The sequence below is a fragment of the Heterocephalus glaber genome, unplaced genomic scaffold, assembly GCF_053883595.1.
Source record: "Heterocephalus glaber isolate CG9 unplaced genomic scaffold, H.glaber_assembly_v1.0 deba00001509, whole genome shotgun sequence".
NCBI lineage: Eukaryota > Metazoa > Chordata > Mammalia > Rodentia > Bathyergidae > Heterocephalus > Heterocephalus glaber.
The window spans coordinates 3346818-3365234 of NW_028258325.1; the positions used below are offsets into that span (position 1 = coordinate 3346818).

Below are 18417 nucleotides of genomic sequence, written 5' to 3' on the forward strand. Positions count from 1 at the left end.
AGAATTAAGCAGAAATGGACACCGAGATAACATTCATGATCTACTTGCACTACCAGAAAAAAGCTTCCCTTCCATTTCCTTCCAGGTGGAGAGAGAATAAAGGGGATTAAGGGTTAAGGGTGGGCCCGAGCCACTCACATACGCCCTTCATCTCTCAGTGGCCCCTGGCTTGTCACAGGCTCCCTTCCCTCTTGGTGGCCTGTCGGGACGTGTGTGTGCTTGGCAGAACGTCACAGGGGAGATCTGTGGCCATAACAAGCGTCTGGCCATCGCCACCTGTCTGCACCAGACGCTGCTCTGGGGTCCCTCCTGTCACCGGCCCTCCGCACTGCCACAGCCTGGCTTTGGCCCTGGCCACTCCCTGCACTGAGACCCCTCCCTGCTCTCCACTTCCCTCTACCCTTCCACATCTTTCCAGGCAGGACCCAGACTCAAACTCAGACTTCATTGCCTTAAGAAAAAAAAAACACAGAAATGTAAAATGTCTTGCACAAGGGAATTTGTGGCTGCGACTCAGCTCCACCAAAAACCATCGGAGCTCTGGGGAACAGCAGGCACTGGCCCCACCCACCTGGGTCCCAAGGTCCCAGCAGGCTGTCACCCCCCACAGGCTCAGGAACATCAGCTGAAGGCCAAAAGGTGATGTCCCTTCCAGGCACTCCTGTCCCTTCCAGGACCCAGGCCGCTGACAATCTTGAGGCACCAGGCTCTGCTTCCAGCCCTGCCAGCATTGTCCCCTGTGGCCATGACAGCCTTCTGCATGGGTGCCACTCGCCCCCACTCTGCAGGGGCCTCTGCTCAGAAGGTCACTCAACCGGCCAAGGGCAAGCCGAGTCAGCACTGTCACCACTTGGCTACCTGTGAGTCAGCCACCCTGGACAACCCATGGAGGTCCAGAGCAGGCACACAGGTCCTTGGCAGGCAGAGGAAACGGGCAGGTGGGCACCAGGATGACCGGGCCAGCCCTCCCCCCATGCTGGTGTCATCCTCACAGCCCTGGAGCCACACCACCTCCCCTCCGGTGCCCCTCCGTGCAGTAACCTCTGGCGGCCAGGGACCCTGCTTCATCTGGCCACGTCACCTTGCACCTGGCAGAGGGCCTGACCCAATGCTGCAGGCCAGAGCTTCAGGAATGAATCAGCCACCCAGAAGCCGTCTCTGAACACCGTCTGGGCCACATGCAAATTCCGGCAGAGTCCTTGGCATCAGCACACACTCGTGGACATCACGCGCGGGATCTGCCCAAACCCTGACCCCAGATGAGCTCAGGGGACAAGAAAAACCGGGTTGGAAGAGGCCTCAACACTCACGGGTCGGTGGCTGCGTCCCAGGCTGGGGGAGGCAGCGCCCAGCGTGGGAGCCTGGCCCCTCCGCTGCCGGGGATGCTCTGGGAGAGGGGGAGGCTCAGCACCACCCAGCCCCACGGCAAGCTGGCCTGGCTCTGTGGTCAGTCAGGGCCGACTCCAATGCTTCTAAAGACAGGAGACCTGGCCTGGCCCCCAAGTCCTCCCACCCCAGGGTCCAAACGTGTCCCAGGACCCCAGGACAAGCCAGGCCATGCGGAAGGGAAGGAGAGGCCAGGAGGCCAGGGAGGAGCGGCTCCTCCGCCCTGAAGCTCAGTGAAGGTGGGGGCAACAGGTGGCACCTCAGCACTGGGACACGTGCTCCAGTCACAGCAAAGGGGGCCCCTCCTTCCTGGACCAGTGAGGAAGAGAAGAGCGAAGCTCTGTGAGGGTCACACCTGCAGGGCCACAGTGGGGCGGAGAGCCAGGTAGACTGTGCCCCCCACGCCGTGTCCCCCCACGGAGCCTCTTCCGTGCTCAGAAGATTCCAGAGCGGGGCGATGGCCGCAGGCAGCTCTCTTCGGGCTCAACTCTGGACCCGGAAGAGGGGTGAGCAGGAGACAGCCAGTTCCTGCCCTTACGAACCCGGCCCAGGGAGGGCGAGGAAGACTCAGGCAGAGGACAGACCCAGCCTCTCATCCTGAAAGTGGCCACGGTGTCCCCGCCGGGGTGGCCACAGGTCACAGGGAGCCACGCACAAAGGACACCAAGACTGCATGGCTGGTCTGGGGCCCTGGGGTCACCTGTAGGCACCAGGCTCCCCGCGTGGACAGGGAGGCAGGGAGGCAGCTCTGAGCATCCTGTAAGAGAAGCTGAGCCAGAGGACAGAGAGCCCAGCCCAGAAAGCAGGGCCCAGGGCCCAGCTAGAAGCCAGAGGCCTCCGCAAGGCAAGGGCTGGGGATCTTCCCATGAAGCCAAGCGATGCGCCCCTCCCAGAGCCCTGTGCTGCCCGCCTCCCACCCTGGGGTTCCTGGGGCGTCCTGGGCCACCACTGCCCCTGTGACACAGCCCCTGCCATCAGCAGATCTGCTGCTTCTCTACTCAGCCAGCCTAGGACAAGGCCAGCACACAGTGGGTCTGCAGGACAGAGCGGGCAGTGGAGAAGCTCTGCCCCTTTGCCGTCCTGCCAAGGCCCTGCCCAACCATACCCCCGGTCCCCAAAACGCAGTGCCCACCAGGAGCCGCCTGAAAAGTGTGGCAGCAGGAACTCCGTGTGCCCTGGGGAAGCGAGGACTGTGTGCTTCCTTCCCTGACAGCCCCGAGGATGGACAGCGCCCAGCTGGCACCAGCCCCCTGCTCAGAAGTCGGGGGCCAGGGAGGGAGGCTGAGAGCCACCTCAGTGTCACTGCCCTGCAGGGCTGCGGGCGAAGGGACCCCGGGGAAGCCAGCCCCAAGAGCCCAGCCTGCCCCAGAGTTCCTGTCTCAGGCTTCCTGGTCACTGCCCAAACCTCCGCTCAGCCTCGGGCAAGACAGAAAGAAACTCCAGCCATCCTAAGAGGTAGCAGTCTCGGCAATAACACATCAGGAAACTCGTGAGAAACCAGATGTCAACGAGAAAGACTCTCCTTAAAGGCAGGCTCGGGGAGATGAATGTTTCAGGAAGCACTGGGCTTCCTCTGACCTTAGCAAGCTGCTCAGGAAAGGGAAAGAAAGTGAAACCACAGGAAAGTTTCTTTAAGAAAAAGGGCAAAAGCCAGGCAGAGTGGGCCACATGCTTGCAATCCCAGCACTCTGGGAGGCTGAGGCGGGAGGATCACACATTCAAACACAACCTGGGCAATTCAGTGACTTAATGAGACCCGTTGCAAAATAAAAAGTAAAACAGAGTTGGAGATGTAGCTCAGTGTGAAGGGTTCAATCCCCAGTGCCAGAAGGAAGAGAGGGAGGGAGGGAGGAAATTCTGATTCCTGGGAACTGCACATTCTGCCCCTCCCATCCGCCCCTTGTCAGATAAGGAAACTGAGGCTCAGAAGGGCCAGAGAGGGTGCCCACAACAAGTCACTGTGCCACTGCTAAGCCACCGCCTGAGGCGGCTTTCTTGGCACGTGAACGCCACATCCTCCGATTCCATCAGGGCCCTGGCCAGACCAGGCCGAGCTCCGAGAGCCCCCTGTGACTCATGGGCTCGGGTCCGCGCTGGGCAGGCAGGGCGAGAGGTTCCAGGGGAGGCAGCGATCGTCCCCAGCCACAGCCTCCGAGACGAGACGGTACCTTTCCAGCCTTTTCATTGATTTGTGGGTGCAGAAGGAAGGCAAGGCCACAGGCACATGTGGAGGCCAGGCTGGGGCTCCTCAGAGGGCTCCCGGGATCGTCAGCTTCCACTCTTCCAGGCTGCCCCGAGGAAATGCCCGAGGTGTAGGTGTGAGGACGAACATGGCCAGAGGGGCTGGGAAAAGCGCTCTCCCGAGCCTCTCTCCCTTGGCTCCCCAGGAAGCTCCTCCTGCTCTCCCTGCCCCAGCAGCTCCATTCTTTTTGACCAAAGCTGGGCAAAGCTGATCCTTGGGGTTTTTGTTTTGCTCAGCTTTTTGTAAGCAAGATGGCACTGGGAACAAGGGTGCTATTTAAATGCCCCGACTTAATTTTGGGACTGGAGTTTTCTCACTGCCTGGCAGCCTGGCTTCCGGCCCACCCACAGGAGGAAGCCGAAGCTTCGGCCCGCTCTGCCCCCAACGGGGCTCCTTTGGGGCAGGAAGCCAGCGTCCCCATCTCCCAGCAGGGCCCTTTCCTGCAGACATCCCAGTCCTCTGCACAGGCTGGGAATCACTCAGTGCTCAGAAGAGCTTGCAAGGTTCCCTCGCAGCGGGTAGCCAGCCAGGGAGCCCAGCCCTGACCCTCCGGGTGGGAGCTGACAGCAGGGCCCTCTCCAGGGTCACCCCAGACTCTGGCAGGGAAAAGCAGGCCTCTGAGCTCCAATGACAGCCATTGTTCTGGCTCATGACCCTCCCTCCCCAGTCACTCCCTGCGTCACCAGCACAGAGGGGACAGCAGGGAAGGAAAGGGGCCAAAGCCCTTCCTGGAGCCCACGCCGCCCTCAGGCTGCGGGAGACGCCTCGGGACACGGTGGGCTGAGAAGATGGCTCATTCTGACAGACGCCACCCCCTCTCTCGTGGCCCTAGCCGCGCCCTGCTGCACGGTGCCATTCTTTCTCTGTGCGCTTCATCTCCGCCCGCTCTTCCGGGGCCCAGGGCCTGGATGGAGACACAGCCCCACCTGAAGCCAGGCGCCTTTCCGTGATGAGGTGGCCCACAAGTCACCGGTGGTCACCGCCGTTTCATCAGCACCTGCGACTCCCGGGCAGATCACAGTTGTTGATCTCAAAACATGGGCTCCTCGCAACTTCAAAATGACCAAAATGACGGCACTCATCGACCCTGCCGCTGGCTCCCATCGACGCTACAAAGAAATTAGTTTAATGTTTTGATAACTTGGCTGCCAAAGAATTGGTTTCCTTTGAACTTCCGTGTTTTATTTTCTGCTAATTATAAAATCCCACATTCTAAGGAAGTCCCATGGGCATCTTCAGATGTGGGGCGGGTGGGAGTCCGTGGTGCAGAGAGGCAGGAACCCCAGTGGCAGATGGGGCTGGGAACCCCCATATGCATCCCGAGCTCCCCAAGTTTCCTAACTCTGAGCCGGGCTCCCTCAGATGGCAGGAGTCAAAATAAACATTCAAAAGCTCCCCCGCTCAACCATCGAATGATAAATCAGAAAATAAACTTGGATGGGGCTAAGCAGTGTTGATGGAATAAACTAGAAAAACATAGGGTTTTTATTGAGTGCTTTATTTTTACGGAGCGAACATTGAATTACTGAACTGGTCAATGAGGTAGTCGATAGAGGAAAGTGCCGAAAAGAGAGGAGGAGGAGAAATGGGCTTGAACTCAAACTGCACACCCAGCCCACGGGATGCTGCCCAGGAGGGCTCTCTTTTCCAGCCTGGGTTAGGCCCAAACCAGCCTGTTTCTGACTCCCCAGGCCGCCGGATGCAGACTTCTGGGCTCGAAGGGACATCTGCCCTGCACCACACATGGCAGAGTCCAAGGTCATCAGGATGAAGCAGAAGCAAACCGCTTCCAGTGACCGCTGTACCACTGCGCCCTTCCTAGGCACCGACCCCCTTAACCCTGTGACTATTCCTCCTCGAAAACCCAGAGCCCTGGATTCCACAGAGGACAGCAGCCGTCCAAGAGGACAGAACTCAAGGCAGACGCAAGAGCGACTTCTGCTGTGGTTCAAAGTTCAGGCTCAGCCCCCACACGGAACGCAGACCGACCATACGACGACAAACCCCAGGGAACGGGAACCCGGAACTCAGGACAAAACTGTGCATCCACGTCCACAGCACCACGCACCACAGCCCAAGAGCGGAGAGAATTCAAGTGTCCACCCGCAGCTGAGTGGACAGAGGGCGGGGCACCCACACAGTGGGTTCATTCAGCCTCAGACGGAAGGGAATTCTGGCACACGCTGCAGCGTGCATGAATTGGGGACATGAGGCTGAATGGGGTACACCAGCCACAAAAGGACAGTTCCTGTAGGGTTCCACTCACGGGACGTCCCTCACACGATGAGACTGGTAGAGGCAGACGGGTGTGGCAGGTGCCAGGGCCTGCAGGGAGCTAGTGTGAAATGGGGACAGAGCTTCCGTTTTACAAGATGAAGGGTTCTGGAGATGGGTGACGCCGACTGCTGCACAGCAGCCTAAGTGCCCCTAATGCCACTGAATGGTAAATTTTAAAATGGCTACAGAAAAGCCAGGTGTGGTGGCGCACCCCGGTAATCTCAGCACTCCAGAGGCTGAGGCAGGAGGACTCCCTCGTGTTCGAGACCGGTCTGAACGACATAGTGAGACCCAGTCTCAAAAAAAAAAAACAAATAAATGAGCTACAATGTTCAGTTGATACTATTTCTATTTTACCACAATTTAAACGATGACAAGGAAAAAAGAATAAAAATATTCCCTGCGTCATAAAAAAAAGAGCTTGGGCTCAGGGGTGAAGAAATTCAAACCCTGTCTCAGCCCCCTTATTAGCTGTGGCGGGGTGGGCGCTCCACCCCACGCTGTTCTCTGCAAGATGGATTTGATGACAACGTCTGCCTGAAAGACTTTCCAGGACGAGACAAGATGACAGGAGCGACGCACTCAACGCAGCATCGGGCCTGTGAAGCAGGCTGATTATTAATTTCATTTCGCATCGGGAGCGCTATGTAAATAACGAGATATTAACTGAGGCGCAGCGAGGCCGGCGGGGGCAGAGGCTCCCGGCGTCCGGGTGGCAGGTGCCCGCTCCTCCAGCCTGGGAGACAGTATCTCTCCCTGACGTGGTCACAAGCGGTTCCAGGCCAGGTCTCATAAAGGGCTCTCTGCATTAAAACTGATCTCAACAGCAGCCACACTGTCGCCTGGCCCTTTCCTTACTTTAATTTGAACTTAATTGATCTCTTCGCATCAGGAAATGGCGCCCCACACGAGCTGTGCCCCCTTCCAGCCAAGGCGAGCTCCACATTGCAGCAAATTATCTGCTTTTGGAAGAAAATTACCGAGGAAGGAGAGAGTGCTGTTATTTTAAGATCTCCGAGCTGGTGTGAGGAGAAACTAATTAAATGATTGTAATTTTCTGTGCAAATACAGTAACTGACTGCTACAGAAATGCAAAATGAGAAGGAACTTTTCCACCTCAAAAGAACATTGGAGCTTTCATTTTTTTTTTTTTACTTCCAGTTTTCCAGTGAGAGCTCTTGCTCAAGTATCCCTATTAAATTTTTAAATGACAAATGAAGCTTAATCGGAATAAAGATGATGAGGGCTGCGTGCAGCCAGAGAAGTGGTCCCTGAGTCCACAGCTCCAGGGCAGCCTTGGGGCCGGCCGTGCCTGGGGAGGCTGAGACCAGGGTGTCTTTTACATGCTGTCGGAACAGAACTATACGGTCCCACTGTGGGGACCTGCAGGTGCACAGAGAGCTGTTCGGGGCTTGCCCAGGGCCCCATGTGCTTGGGCAGGGAAACGTGGCCACACTGAGGTGCCCACTGCTTCCACCTAGAATCCCAGCCCATGCCCAGGGTGAGGCCCTCAGGGAATCTCCCAGCTAGGGCAGGAATCAACAGATGGATCTGGACAGGAGCCCACACCTTGTGATGCTGCAAACCAGGGAGACTCTGAGTCCTGGAGGCCAGAGACAGGTCCCTACGCTCCAGCTCCCAGGAGGGTAAAAGCCAGCCCAGCACGGGGCTGCAGTGATGGGCTAGTTTCTGGGATGTCGAAGTCTGCAGAGCAATCAGGGTGAGTCAGGATGAAGGGGCATGGGTAAAAACCTAGAAATACAGTGGATCCTCAAGTTACGACTAGCCCGACATACAAACAACTTGGGTTATGACCGGAATTTTAGTTTTAACTTACAACCAAAGTCTTGAGTTACAACCCAAATGCCAGCTGCTTGTGCTCCCAGTTGGTCTCAGATACAGATTTAACCCTTAAAGGGTTCTGGAAGGAACATGACAGCAGCCTCCCCTGTGTGGGGTTCACAGAGGAATCCTGGACCAGGGTCTCTCTAAGGACACTGAGATCCACCTGTGGACAGGAGAGAGACTGTGAAGGCCGTGTAGAGGAGCCTGAGCCTTCACTGACCAACCTGAGTTACAACCAACCCTCAGGAATGAATTGAGTTTGTAAGTCAAGGGTCCACTGTAACTGGTTCTTGAAGTTCAGAAAAGGCGGAGGCCAGGCGTGGTGGCGCATGCCTGTAGTCCCAGCACTCGGGAGGCAGAGGCAGGAGAATCACTGAGTTCGAACGAAGCCAGCCTGGGCCACATAGTGAGACCCTGTCTCAAAAAAAAAAAAGAAAGAAAAGGCAACACCTGGAAGGGCCCAAGCGGAAGGCCACCCACAGGCTCCGGCCAGTCCCTTCCCTGGGAACAGGCAACTCCAACTCTGCCCTCCCTGGGTGCTGCTCAGTGTGATTCACAGAATCAGGCTGACTTATGACCTCTTTAAAGGTCTCCGGGCTCAGGCCCCTCTCTTGGCCCAAACAGTCATGGGCCCAGCAGCACCTTCTCCTGGAAGTCGGGCAAGATTTCCTCAGGGCAGATTCACCTGGGCGCTCTGTGATGGAGCCCTGGTCCACACCAACATTTCAGCTTAGGCAAGGACGTAGCTTAGCAGAGCTCCACAGGTAAGAGATGTTCAATAAATAACAGGGGACTGCAATCAGCTACCGAAGGAGGAAAACGGAAGTGATGTCAACGGTCTTGGGAAACTACAAGGTAAAAGAGGGCACTGGCAATTACCCACCCTGTGTGCCCCAGCCTCGCCTCATGCACCCAGGCACCATCCAGGTCTTACAGACTCAGAAGAGGCGCCGAGAGGTTCCACCCTCACCCAAGAGCAAACAGCAGGCCCAGACGAGACCCGCTGTGCCTGGGCACTTGTGGCCACGCTGGACCCCTTGCCCTTAAAGCCTGCCCTCCTCAGCACAGCTCAGAAGGCAGACTCGGGAAGCGTCCACACGGGCTTCCAGACAAAATGTAAATAAACAACTACACAACATCGAGTCAATAGTGACCTTGGAGACTCCCTGGCCTTGACACCTGCTTGAAAAACAGGGAAACTGAGGCCTAAGAAAGCAGGTGAAACAAGCACACAGGGGCCGGAAACACCGAGGAGAGCTGGATTTCCCGGAGGCTGCAGGCTGGTGAGAGCCCAGGGTGGCGGGAGGGGAGGAAGCTGGAGGCTGGGGAGGGTCCATGGGCCCTGATGGCCCGGCTTCCCCCGCACAGTCCACAGTCCCTGCCGAGGCCTGGAGCACAGGCCTCTGGCTCCTGCAGCACTTCTGGCCCGGGGGCTCCGTGTTCCCACCTCAGAGAGAATGAAGGTCGCCTGTAGCAGAGCACGTGCAGCACCGCCGGCCCCACACATGGCAGCTGCAGGTCAGCGTCCAGGCCCAGCCCAGTTCCCACCCCACAGTGTGCTCCCCGACAACACCCAGTCGGCCGGTGCTCCGGACCCTGCGTGGCCCAGGCAAGGACTCAGCAGGACAGAGACTTGCAGTTCAGCCAGACAACATCAGGGACTCGGGGCCCTGGAGGTGCAGGGCAGGAGCCCCTCTGAGGGAGCCCCCAGTTCAGGATGCACGCACTGGTGGGGTGCAGCCAGCCCCAACAGCCCTCCCACCTCGGGGACTCCCGGCCCTCTCCACCCCACCGACCCACTTCCTCCGCTTCCTCAGCCCCTCTCAGCTGTGCCAACCCCTCCCTCCCTCACTCGTGCCCCACATTCTCTGCTTGAGTTGCAGGAACCGGGGCTCTCGGCTCTGGGGTGCAAGCAAGGGAAGACTCTCACCCCAGGGGCTTCTGGTCCCCCCTCACCGCCCCAGGGCTGACACATGGGGAATTAACATTGGGAATTTCTGCCAAGTGCCCTGGCACCCCCTGGAACTTCTGGGGAGCAGCTGGTGCAGGGCGAAGGGGAGGGCGCTTCGAGGCTTCTACAGGGACACAAACGCCCCCCGTGCTCCCCAGGGCCCCAGCCACTGTGACCTCTCCCTGCACAGTCACTTTGAGTCCCAGAGGACCCGCTCACCCTAACACAGGCCTGCACCCTGGGCGTGGGCCTGAAGGTTTGCTTGCTGAAACCTCCCTCTCCACCGCCCGGCCGGCACAGAGCTCCGTTCCCGTCATCTGTCCCACAACATGTGGCCAGGCTCCCCGTCATCTTCATCCAGACAGCAGCCCCAGGGGTCATGTGCACCCCCCCCCGCCAGCTCGCATGCCAGCAGCCGGCTCCTGACAGCAAGTGTGACAGATACTCAGCACGTGCCCTGACCTCTGTCTGCCTCCGTCAGCTCCGGTGGCCGCGGGACACCTTGATGATGCCTGCCAGAGCGGAGGAGCACTGCATCGGGACACACGCGTCACTCACGACTGACCAGTGAGCCAGACCTCGCTCCAATCCAGCCTCCACCCCCAAACGCTGGGGACCACTTTGCGGTGGCCTGGATTCCAAAATATCAGGCAAGAAGTTTCACAGCCTGAAAGAGAAAACCCGGAGCCCTGCAGCCACCGAGCCTACCTCTAAGGGGAACAGAACCGACTCGACCCAGTGAACCACAGCCAGTGATGCCAGCTGCAGCTCAGGTCTGTCTCTGGGTTTGGTCTCCGCATCTGGGGGCCCAGCACCTCCCAGAAAATAAGAGGCTGGCAGGGCAGCAGCGGCAGCCACCCACCTGTCCATCCCCACCGGAGACACCTTACTTTCCCTCCGCAGCCCCTCACGGCCCTGGCCAGGCCTCAGTACCCTCTCTGAGCTCTGCCGGCACTGGGCTCCAGCACCAGGCTCGGGTCTGCGCACTTGACACGAATCTGCACTGCTGATCTGCGCCTTCACCCTCCCTCTCCAAGTGGCAGATGCTGAGAATCCCCCCACTGCCCAGAGCCGGATGAGGCCGGGCCAGAACACAAAGAGGCAAGCTGGCTCCGAGGACAAAGTGTCCACACCCACCACCCCACACAGCCACAGGGGCTCCTTGCACCACAGCTGGGGTCCCTCCAAGCTGGTTCACTTACCTGTCCCACCTGCTTCCTGTGCGCATGCTCACTGTGTCTGCACACCCCAGACTCCTGCCCCCCAGGCCCACCTCCCAGGCCTCATCCTGCCTCAGTGCTCATCCCCACCTGCCATGCATGCTACCCACGCATTCTTTATTCAGCCCAAGGCCACCTCTTCCACGCAGCCTTCCCTGACGTCCCCACAATCGTCATCAGGAAGGTGACACCCACTGTTCATGTCCACCTCCCCTCTCTCACCGGGCTTCTCTGGGCTCCTCCAGAGAAGCTAAGCTGGGGGGTGCACAGGTAGGCAAGTCCCTCTCCCTGCTCTTAGAGGCTGAGCCATGTCCCCTCTGCCCCCAAAAGCATCCATATGCTGAAATCCTCACCCCCAGCACCTTCAAATTGACTCTAACTGGAGGTACGGCCTTTTGAATAGGTAATTAAGTTAAAATGAGGTCAGCACAGTGGGCCTTAATCCAAGTGGGGTTTTGTTGGGGGTTTTTTGGTACCGGGGATCGAACTCAGGTCCTCGCGCTTGCGCAGCAGATGGTGAAACCACTGAGCTAAATCCCCGGCCCTAATCCAAGTGTTCTTATAAGAAGGGTGGACAGGATGCAGCACACACAGAGGGATGGACATGTAAGGACAGGGAAGATGCCACACAAGCCAGGAGAGTGGTCACAGGCAGAGCCAGCCCTGTGCTCCTGTGACTTCCAGCCCTCGGCAGACACAGTTCAGGCCACCCAGCCTGGCCAGCAGCCTTGGTCCTATGTCACGCCAACCCCAGCATCCAGGGCACCTGCCCTCCAGGAACCCGGGTCAGGCAGGTGTCAGAACCACTCCACACAAGCTCACTGCAGCTCCAGCTCTCTGGGTATCAAATACACACAAAGCCTGGGTTTATCAGGACCGTGGAGACAGTGTGGCTCATCTGCTCAGAACGCTCCGCATGCAGTTCCCCTCCACTACCCCACCGGGCAGATGTGGAAACCAAGGCAAGGCAGGAGAAAGGAGTGGAAAGTGCCAATGTGCCCAGGTCAGGGCAGGGGCGGCTTCCGCTTCAGGGGAATTGAGGTCCAGACAAGACAACGCATCAAAGTTGAAGTTCAAAGAAAGGCACGAGGTGGGCAGCACACACTTCCCAGAACCATGACAACCAGGTCAGGATGCTCATCTCCCACCAGGGTAACAGGAAACCACAAGCCAGAAGCAAAGACCAGCTCTGGAACATTTACCCAGCTTCAAATAACACCACTGCCTCACGGAAACACAAGCCCAGAGCTGCCTGTGCTGAGCCCAATCTGGGTCCATAAAACAGTAATGCGGCTTGGTTTCAATGAAATATTAATTTCCCATGTAACAATTTTTTTCCACAGCTAAATGGCAGACAGAGAGGCAGTGTTTGAACTTCCAAGCGAGTCCCCTTCTGCGTCTCCATGGGAGCAGGAAGAATCAAGCCACTGCAAGGGGGACTCACATATGTTCACAGAGCTGCAGGCACCGGGACGCCTCCAAGCCAGTTTGCCTACTGCAACCCCTCTCCACTGGATACTCAAAATGCCGTTTGCAAAACTCCCCTCCTCAAATGCTTTTTTTTTTAATTCTGCAAAACACCTGACTCCGTATGGTAAACTCTCTCTGCTCCTGTTGACCGAGTCTGCAGGCGGCAGTGGTAAGCAAAGTGGCAGAAAAAAAATTCTGTAAAGACTCCGCTCAGGAAAGCGGCCTCAAGTTCGTTCCTTTCTGGATGTAGCTTTCAAAGATGGTGCTTTCAAGTCGAGGAGAAACCAACAGCCAAATCCTGACTCGAATCTCAGAACCCGTGGCTGCGAGTGAAGAGTGCAGGGCTCGAAGTGCATGAAGTGCATTTCCGAGACACCTCCTATGCCCAGGAGGGCCTGCTATGCACGCAGCCATACGCACAAAACAACAATTTAAAGGCACAGCGTTCGCAGGCAGCTCCTGGCACCGCCCCCCTCCTCCTCCTCCACCACCACCTCCTCCTCCTCCTCCTCCTCCACTCCCTGAGTTTTCTCCAGCTAGCGAGACTGAAAGCATTGCCTGCTTCCCAGCTTTTCCCGAGTGGACCCCAATTTCCCAACCAACCAGGGCAGGGCAAGTGGGGCAGCGGGACTAGGGAAGGGCTCGAGCCAAATTCCTGGGCCAGCATGTGGAGGTGTTCCCTTTCCCTGGAGCCAGCTAATGGTCATGAGGTTGTTTTGCCTCCTCTGCGTCTGCTAAGCGCAGGGCTGAGCCCCATGTTCCAGAGCCCGTGCAGGCCCCTGGCCACGGAAGATGGTCCCTCCAAGCTCTCCCTGGCCCCGTGGACCTCCTGCCCCAACTGAGAAAGAGCCGGTGTGGCCCCCACTCACTCCCACCTGCCAGCAGCCAGGAAACAGCCCAGAAGCCCTCAACTCAGCCACTGCCCTGCGGGAGAACAGCCAGGGCTCCCCTCCAACCCCAGCACCCCAGCCCACGGGCCAGTGCCCCTCTTCGGCCCTCTCCAAGGGTTAGGGTGCCCAGGCCAGGCTCCGAGCTCAGAATGGGGTCACGTTGGGCAGCACCCGGCCTGAACGCTGCTCCCCATTTCCTACGGCTCTCTGCCCACCCCGTCTCAGTCTCTCCTTTCACACACGCACCCCAAGAGGCCAAATGACAAAGGGACAGAAGTAAGCTTCTGGATGACAACCTCAGCAGATGGGGGTAGGGGGAGATATTTCCAGACCCACGGGATTTACTGTAATGTTCATTTGCTCTGCTGGGTTCTTGGTTTCCAGGTACCTTTCCACCCTGGGGTGTGGCTTATGGCACAGGGGACAGTGTGTCCACAACACCAGTGAGTTCTGTGGGGCTGGCCCAGCCACGTACCTGGGGCCTGACCCTTAGCTCCAGATGAGGAGGGGAGGGCACCCCCAGCTGGCATCCTGACTGCCCCCTATTGGGCCCCACATCCAAGAGTCAGTCCTGCCCCCTCCCAGCTGGTAGTCTAACGCAGGGTGCCAGAAAAGACCCTGGACCACAGTCTTGACACCAGCACCCCAGCAGCCAATGGCTGGGGGGGAGGGGCCCACAGGACACTGGGCTCCGGGCCAACCAAGTCCACTCGGCACTGCCCAGCCCCAACATGTCCCTGCAGCACCCCACCCTTCTCTGGCCACATGGCAGGCTCGGGACAGGAGATGGGGAAAGCACTACCGTGCCGGCCACAGAGCTGGACTCGCAGATCTGGCCCACTCCACCCCCATGCACACACGCAGGGACCCCAGCCCCATATTGCCTCCTGGAGCTTCAGGGAGCAGGAGCTCCGCAGGGACAGCGCTGGGGAGGCAGAGTGGACAGTGCAGCAGGGGCATGGGGGAGAGCAGCGAGTCACAGTTGCCTGCCCCTTACCCCGAACTCGAAAAACTGGAGAGGACCCAGCTGGGGCTGCCCAGGGGTGATCCTGGAAGGGCCACCCGACTCTCACCAGGAAAGCAAGGCAGAGGCAGCCCCCCCCAACGGAATTCTGTGAAGCCCCCCCCCATCCCCAGGGTGAAGGGAGGATGACTTCCAGGATAGGGAGGCCGAGTGGAGGAGGAAATGGGGGAGGGCAGGGAGTTTGCAGCCCCACCAGCCATGCAGGGCAGAGGGGTGCAGCAGACAGGACCACAGGGAAGCAATAGGGTCACCCCGTAATGGAGTCCCAGAGCAGCACAAGGAGCTGACCAGGGCAGTCCTGGAACCCTGGGGGTCCCCACGCCGGCGGGTGAGGAGGATCCCAGGGCCAAAGTCCCAGAAAGCGCTGCTGAGCTGACCCCGGAATGAATGTGTGGGCGACCCCAACACCTTGGGCTGAGGGTCCTCAAGCACCTGGAGGCGCGCGCCTTGGCTGAGGTCCTCCAGCCTCCCGGGACTCCCCAAGGGTAACCCGAGGTGTGAGGTCTGCCCCCAAGGCGGCTCCCGGTCCCAAAATTTATGCATCTGCCCCCTGGGAGAGACAGAGGCTCACGTATCTGGGGACAGTTCCCCAAGTAACGAGTGAGCAGAAGCCAGCAGGGGCGGCGTGGAGGTGACCCGGATCCCCGAGATCGCCCGGGGTGCCTACGGGGTGTGTAGGAGCGGGCCGTGGCGGTGTCCCGAGGCGTCCCGGGGTCACTTACGCTGCTGTTCTCGCCCGTCCAGTGCACCATCGCCTGGTTGTGCGTCGCGTCCCCTTTGAGCACGAACGACGTGCTGATGAGCGAGACCTGCGTCCGCGGGGCCGCCCGCACCCTGCGCCCCGGGCCGGGAGCGGGGGCGCCGTCCTCGTGGGGACCCGGGGCCGGGGCGGGACGCGGGGCGCCGGCTTCCTCCTGCGCGCACCCCGCGAGTGGGCTCCGCGGGCCCCGGGTCAGCAGCGCGCGCGGCCCCCCGGGCTCAGGCGAGCGCCCCGCCGCCCCGCAGGCTGCCAGGAGCAGCAGCAGCAGCGGCCGCGCGCGGGGCCAACGCGGCGACCAGGGCGACGGCGAGGGCGCCCCGGGGCTCGAGGCCGGGCCGCGTGGGGGTCCCCGGTGCGCCATGGTGGCGAAGAGCCCGCGGCCCGGAGCGCAGAACGGAGGCGCCGGGGAGCGGCGAGGGCGCGGAGAAACAGCCGGCGCGGGGCGGGCGGAGGAGGGGACTGGCGGCCGCACGGCCGAGGGCGCAGCGCCACCTACCGGCCAGCCGCACAGGTACCGGGCCGGGCGGGAGGGCCGAGCCACAAGCGCACCTGGTTCTGGGTCTGACCGGCTCCTCCCTCACCTCTCCCTGGTCCCTGAGTCCTCTCCACCTCTCCACCTGCCTTCGGCATTCCCTGCGCACCTACTGTACACCAGCCAGGGTCCCGGCTCGCGGGGCAGAGCGATAACAAACGGCCAGGTCCCACCCGGAGCTGACAGTCTGGAGAGGAGACAAACCACACCCAAGGGGCTGGGTTCAGGCAGAACCACTCCAGAGAGCCACCTGGCTGGCCACCAGGAAATGTGTGCAAATTGAGACCCGGAACAGAAAGTCCCAGGTGAGACGACGTGGCTACTCAGTGTACTGAATACCTTCAAGGGGCGCCCACTGTGTGACCTTGGGGACGAACACGGGGCATAGGCGTCCTCAGGCAAGGCCAGGGCCCAGGTGAGTGGGTGTTATTCCTTCTGCCAGGCGAGTTCACCCCCGCCACTGTTCCCCGGAACCCCCTGCCTTAGACTCCCGGCTCCCAGCTTGACCTCTTCAGAGAAAGAGCAGGGCGAGGCTGAGACGCCAGGCCTCCAACACTGGGGAAAGACAGGGAATGGGGATCCCTCCGGGCCCTGAGGAATTGAGGCCGCCAGCACCCTCGCCGGGAAATGCTATCCCGCAGCATAGGCAGCAGCGACAGGGCTCCCTGTCCGTGCCCAGCGCTAGGCGCAGTGATGGAGGGTCTGGGAAGGCCTCCCTCGCGTGGGCACCCACACCCTCTGCGACATGAGTTGCCAACCTGCCAGGCTCAGACTCCAGGATGTGTGCAGCAGCTGGAACGTCTCGTCTGGCACAGGACACAGGAGCACTGCAGATCAGCGCGGGCGGAAGGGAGCCTGGCTGGGGGGTAGGCGGGGACCGTTCCATCCCAGCCTGGACACTGCTCACCTGGCACCTTTGCTAGCCCCCAGAGTCTCCAGCTGTAAACTGAAGGGGGCTGCACAATCGAGTTTGGCAGTTTTGTTTTGTTTTAAATGAAAGAATCCTCTAAGCGTTGTTCTCCAGAAACCTCTGATAAGCCCCTGTGCACCTGCTCTATCTGGGGCACTTCCCTCCGGGCTAGAAGAGAGGACGGGCCCTCTGCTCTCGGGTGTGGCTTTGGCAGGGCAGGCTCACAGTCACTCCTGTGGCCCACCTGTGGGGTGTGGATAATTGTCCCCATTTACAGATGAGGGAAGGGACTCAGAGAAGCTCAGGGCCACCTGAGGTCACCCAGCTGCATACGCAGAGGCCAGATTCCACCCGCTTCTCTGACCCTGGGACCACGCGGCATCACCTGAATTTACTGTCACCTGCGTGCGGGGCCCTCGGGGATGTCACCCCTCTAGGGCTCGGATCCAAGCTCCCCACCAGCAGCTCAGCTGACCCTGAGGCTCATGCCACTAGGGCCTCCCAGACTGGGGAGAGGGCGCAGGCCCAGAGTGCAGGTGACACGACACCCTGCAGGCTCGTCCCAGAACCCTCTGCTGCCTCTGTCCAAATGAGGCGAAGAATAGGGCTGCTCCGTCCCTTCTGTGAATCCAAGCTCAGAGCTGCTGTGACTCCCCCAGACCATGTGTTTCCAGTCGTGGCTGGACACAGAGCTCGGTGATGGAGGAGAGGGCAAGGGCCCCAGCAGGGGCCACAGATGCTTAGGAGAGCGATTTCAGCCACCAGTGAGTTCCCCGGTGGGAAGAAAGCTGCCACTGGGCTGGGATGTAGCTCAGCAGTATAGCGCCCGCCTGGCAAGTGCGAGGTCCTGAGTTTGATCCCCAGCACCAAAAAAAAGCTGCCATGGGATAAAGAGAGAAGGGGTACTAGGACAATGGCAGTCCCTACACCCTCCACTCGCAGCAATGACATGGGGCTGAGCACCCAGGGTTGGATGGTGACAGGGAGCCAGGCTGGACACTGCAAGAAGGAACCAGGCACAGCCATCCCAACCCAGAGGAGCTTGTGTGCCCAGGGAGCAGCAGGCGCCCAGCCGGAGGCTGACTCGTGGCCACAGCCAGTGGACAGTCGCTGGAGCACTTTACATGGGGCAGTGAGGTTATGAGCATTTTCACAGCCGCCATCCTGGCCACAGTGTGGGAAGCTGCTCGGGCTGTTCCTGGTCCAGAGAGGGCCATGGTGGCTGGGAGCTGGCCAGCGGGGACGAGGAGAGGGTGGAAGGAGACCCCTTCGCCCACCCAGGAACCCCCACTTCTCCTGGCTCGTCCTCCCAGTGACCCACATCAGGGCTTGGGGACACAGGAGCAAGGAAGGTGTGGGAATTGTGCACAGTAAGGAGAGCTGGCCAACCCTCAGGGCACCGCATCTGATCGCCCAGGCAGAAGAGACGGGACCTCTCCAGCGACAGCAGTGCCTGGAAGGGGGCGTGCAGGGCTGATGCGGGCTGCTCACAAATCCCTGCAGGTGCCAGACGGCCACCCCAGGGTGGACACAGGGCTCCAGCCCCCAGCGCTCAGAACCCATCAGACAAATGTGACGCCCTGTCCCCCTGGTGACGCTGCGTGATGACGCACAGAACCCATGTCCTGAGACAGGAAACCCACCTGCCCAGCGCCTTCCCCTCCCCAGCTCCTCACTGCACAGCGTGCTCCAGGCAGAAGCCCAGCCGCTCCCTGCTCTTGGGACCTGCACGGTCTGGCACATGAGATGCCCGGGCAGGCAGAGATGCTAGGAAGTGGGAGCTCAAGGAGCCTACGGGACAGGAGAGCTGCGGTCTCGGCCAGGGAGGAAGGCAACCGTGACGGCAGTAGCACCGGGTAAGCGTGACAGTGTCCACACTTCTTCCGGAGTGCACCCCCCAGTGACAGTCC

At 59.9% G+C, this 18417-nt stretch overlaps 1 protein-coding gene across 2 annotated transcripts in view; it reads right to left on the reverse strand.

Annotated features, from left to right (window-relative positions):
* Positions 1–15463, reverse strand: part of Sorcs2 (sortilin related VPS10 domain containing receptor 2) — a 311448-nt gene extending 295985 nt beyond the window's left edge. Inside the window, exon 1 of one of the 2 annotated variants that reach the window (XM_004847334.2) lies at positions 15028–15463. In XM_004847334.2, the coding sequence (XP_004847391.1) occupies positions 15028–15426 (399 nt within the window). In that variant the 5' untranslated portion in view covers positions 15427–15463. Of the gene's footprint in view, positions 1–12365; positions 12783–15027 lie in introns of those variants that run through there. The other variant, XM_004847335.3, reaches the window with a different exon arrangement.
* Positions 15464–18417: the final 2954 nt, after the last annotated feature.